This window comes from Hibiscus syriacus, unplaced genomic scaffold (assembly GCF_006381635.1).
Source record: "Hibiscus syriacus cultivar Baekdansim isolate YM2019G1 unplaced genomic scaffold, ASM638163v2 tig00110160_pilon, whole genome shotgun sequence".
In the NCBI taxonomy this organism is placed as follows: domain Eukaryota; kingdom Viridiplantae; phylum Streptophyta; class Magnoliopsida; order Malvales; family Malvaceae; genus Hibiscus; species Hibiscus syriacus.
The window spans coordinates 2,682,563-2,685,630 of record NW_024062608.1 but is presented as its reverse complement, the minus strand read 5'-3'; the positions used below and the strand labels follow the sequence as shown (position 1 = coordinate 2,685,630).

The window sequence follows — 3,068 nt, the reverse complement described above, 5'->3', positions numbered from 1 at the left end:
GCGTTTGTATACAAACGCTGCTAAAGATTAGTATTGTAGTGGCATTTTTACACAAACGCCGGTATAAAATCGTTCTTTAGGGGCGTTTTTATACAAATGTCGCTAAAGACTCGTACTTTAGTGGCGTTTTTATAAAAGCGATGCTATAACTCATACTTTACTGGCGTTTTTATAAAAACACTGCTATAACTCATACTTTAGTGGCGTTTTTGTTTACAAACGCCGCTATAGACTCGTACTTTAGTGGCGTTTTTGTTTACAAACGTCGCTATAGACTTGTACTTTAGTGGCGTTTTTATAAAAATGCCGCAAAAGACTCGTACGCTAGTGGCGTTTTTATACAAACGCCGCAAAAGACTCATACGCTAGTGGCGTTTTTATACAAACGCCGCAAAAGACTTGTACTTTAGTGGCGTTTGTACCGCAAATTTACAGTTTTAAGACCCCTTTAACCCTTTTTCATTTTTTTCCCTTCACCTATTTTTTCATTCCCGCCGTTTACTCAAACCCATCTGCTGCTTCTTCTCCAATGGGGGGCTCTTCTTCTCAACACTTCGTTCAAACAAATTCTCACTACAAAAAAGGTTGCAAATGCAAAGTTGTCTTCAGTCTAGAACTGTTTGGCATGACGTTATCGAAAAACATTGCCCATTTTTGTTGTTAATCGCGAGGTATTTGGCATGATATTCACTGTTTCTCTCCCTCACTGTCGAAGAAAGAAACCAAAAAAAAAAACTTGTTAGATATTTTCTTTTTTCTTTAGCAAATCACAGTGTATTCGAGGACTCTCATATTTGTCTGCAGAAATCAGGTTTAAGTTAAACCTCTCTTCCATATATAATTTTTTCTTCGCCTCTCATTATTGCCCTTTTCATTTGTATTCAATGTTTAGATTCAGATCCACGCAGTTATATCTGACTATCTATTATGTTATAAATTATTATTTGATTTCTCCTTTAGATTATTGAGTTTTGCGTTTAGCTTCTGGACAGCGGTGATGTTGGGCGCTTTAAGGAGAAAAGTTGCGACCGGAGGTTCATCAGCTTCGGTTAGAACTGTTAACCTCTTTTTATTTTAATTGTGGTTTATTCAGCTAAAGGATAAAGCACTTGGATTTTATTGAATTGTTTTTTCCATTTCTTTTACAGGTATTAGGGAAGTCCTTGCAGGTGATTCGGCCGAGCGTTTCAGCATCTAGAGTGTCTTCAAATGTTGGAAAAGAGGTAAATAGTTCAGTTGAAATTGAATATGATTCGATAACCATGCTAGTGGTTCGGTTTCTCTTGAATTTTTATTGATGTTGTTATTTGTTGCTATTAAACCTTTAATTTATGTAGAAGATGTTTGGATTTTTATCATACATTGGTAACCATTCTCACGAGAATTAAATTTAAGTGTTTGAACAGATTATGTTTCTTCAACCGAGGGGAATTGTCCATGTCCGCAACTTCTCTCATCTTGTTCTACCAGGTAAATCTTTGGCTTTGTTTTGTTCTCATTTTGGTAAAATTCTGTTGATTGTCGTTGTTATTAATTGAAATTATTTCTTCATTATTTCAGGCTCTTCTGCTGGCTTGACAAAGACAAGGTTAGTTGGTAGTGAACTTTTGTAACCCACATCAATTTTTGGAATTGTACTGTCACTTGTTTGTCATTTCTTATCACGGTGAGGATATGAGTGAACTGCAGGAGTGATATGATTTATGTAGGGTGATTAGCATATCTATCATTACCAGAAGGTCCATTTCAGTGTTAATTAGTCCACCTCATTTTTGTTTATCCAGAAACTATATTAGGCAGGGAAATTAGAAAGGAAATTCCAATGCCCGTGCTTTTTTTGTTCTTTAGATCAGTTTACCGCTCCTTGGCACTTCTTTCCCCTGACAGCTTTTCTTATGTGCAGGGATGTCATCTCTAGCATTCAGTCGGAGACTATCATGCAAAAGTCATGCAAGGCTTTCTCTTCTGGCGATGGTATGATATTGATCAACGTCCTCTATGATATTAATTTTACCAAATGCCTATTAGCGTTTTTTCCTTGTTTAAACTGGTTACTATTATTAAAACATGGGTGTGGCATTTGGGGTTTTGTTAGAATTTAGTTCCTGTATATTCTAATTGTTCATTTGATGAGCAACTTATCTGGATTAGACCATTGGCAACTAAGTACTATCAAGCTCATTTAGCAGTTAGCAATAGGGCCGGCTTACCAAGAGGTACTAGGTAAGGCAGTATGTCAAAATAAGAAAATAATCTTAACCCGGAGGTTGTTTTAAATTCTTTCTCTGCAAAAGTGTGAATGCAGTAGTATGGAGATTTTGGGTGTAATTTTGTCGTATAATGAGTTGGAGTAACACTATTGTGGTACTAGACTAGCAGGTCCTTGGCTTCCACGTTTTTGTTTCTGCTTGGTACAACCATATATTCCCTTTTTATGTTAGTTTAAAAATTTTATTAACTTCCACATATTACTTTTGGTGAAGGTGTTCTGGTTGATGCTGTTTAAAATGAACAATTATGGAGACAAGTTATTTGTTTCATCTTATACTGTATTTGAATATTGATCTAATTCTTATAAATGATATTGATATAGATGGTTTCCTTTCTTGTAAAGTAGAGCTTGCTATGAAGGCTGTGCCAATCTTAAAGCAGCATTTCTTGTCACAGGAACAGTGCGGAAAATGGCCTTGAAAATGGTTGCAGACAAAGAAAAATGGGAGGAGTTGCAGAAGTTGAATCTCCAAGAAAATTTGGAATAGCTTAGGCCAGGAATCCAGCCAAATGGCATTTGTAGCTTATATTATATGCATACTAATTTATTTTTCTTTCCATATGTGGACTTGAACTCAATATTTTCGATGTAATGAACATCAAAGCTATATTACATTTAATTTTAATGTTTATAAATTTTAATTTATTTTGTTGTTAAAATTTATATAAAATTACATGATATTGAATTTAGGTGATGTATAACAAAAATGAAATATGCAAAATATCAATTAATCTTAGCTAAAGAATGGTAATTAGCGGCGTTTGTATCAAAAAACGCCGCTATATATCCGACCTTT

The 3,068-nt window shown here is 34.9% G+C and overlaps 1 protein-coding gene across 1 annotated transcript; it reads left to right on the top strand.

Annotated features, from left to right (window-relative positions):
• The first annotated feature begins 753 nt into the window (after positions 1-753).
• LOC120216521 lies at positions 754-2,759 on the top strand. The gene is made up of 7 exons (XM_039213913.1): positions 754-811; positions 982-1,048; positions 1,149-1,223; positions 1,407-1,470; positions 1,561-1,588; positions 1,904-2,050; positions 2,615-2,759. Exons 2-7 carry the CDS (start codon positions 998-1,000, stop codon positions 2,757-2,759), a joined length of 510 nt encoding a protein of 169 aa, XP_039069844.1. The 5' UTR covers positions 754-811; positions 982-997.
• The last annotated feature ends 309 nt before the right edge of the window (positions 2,760-3,068 follow it).

Excerpts from the sequence above, each read along its gene's own strand:
- LOC120216521 (XM_039213913.1), top strand. The coding sequence starts at position 998 with ATGTTGGGCGCTTTAAGGAGAAAAGTTGCGACCGGAGGTTCATCAGCT. Across the intron at positions 1,049-1,148 it reads CCGGAGGTTCATCAGCTTCG|GTATTAGGGAAGTCCTTGCA; the intron begins GTTAGAACTGTT and ends TTTCTTTTACAG. Across the intron at positions 1,471-1,560 it reads CTCTCATCTTGTTCTACCAG|GCTCTTCTGCTGGCTTGACA; the intron begins GTAAATCTTTGG and ends TCATTATTTCAG.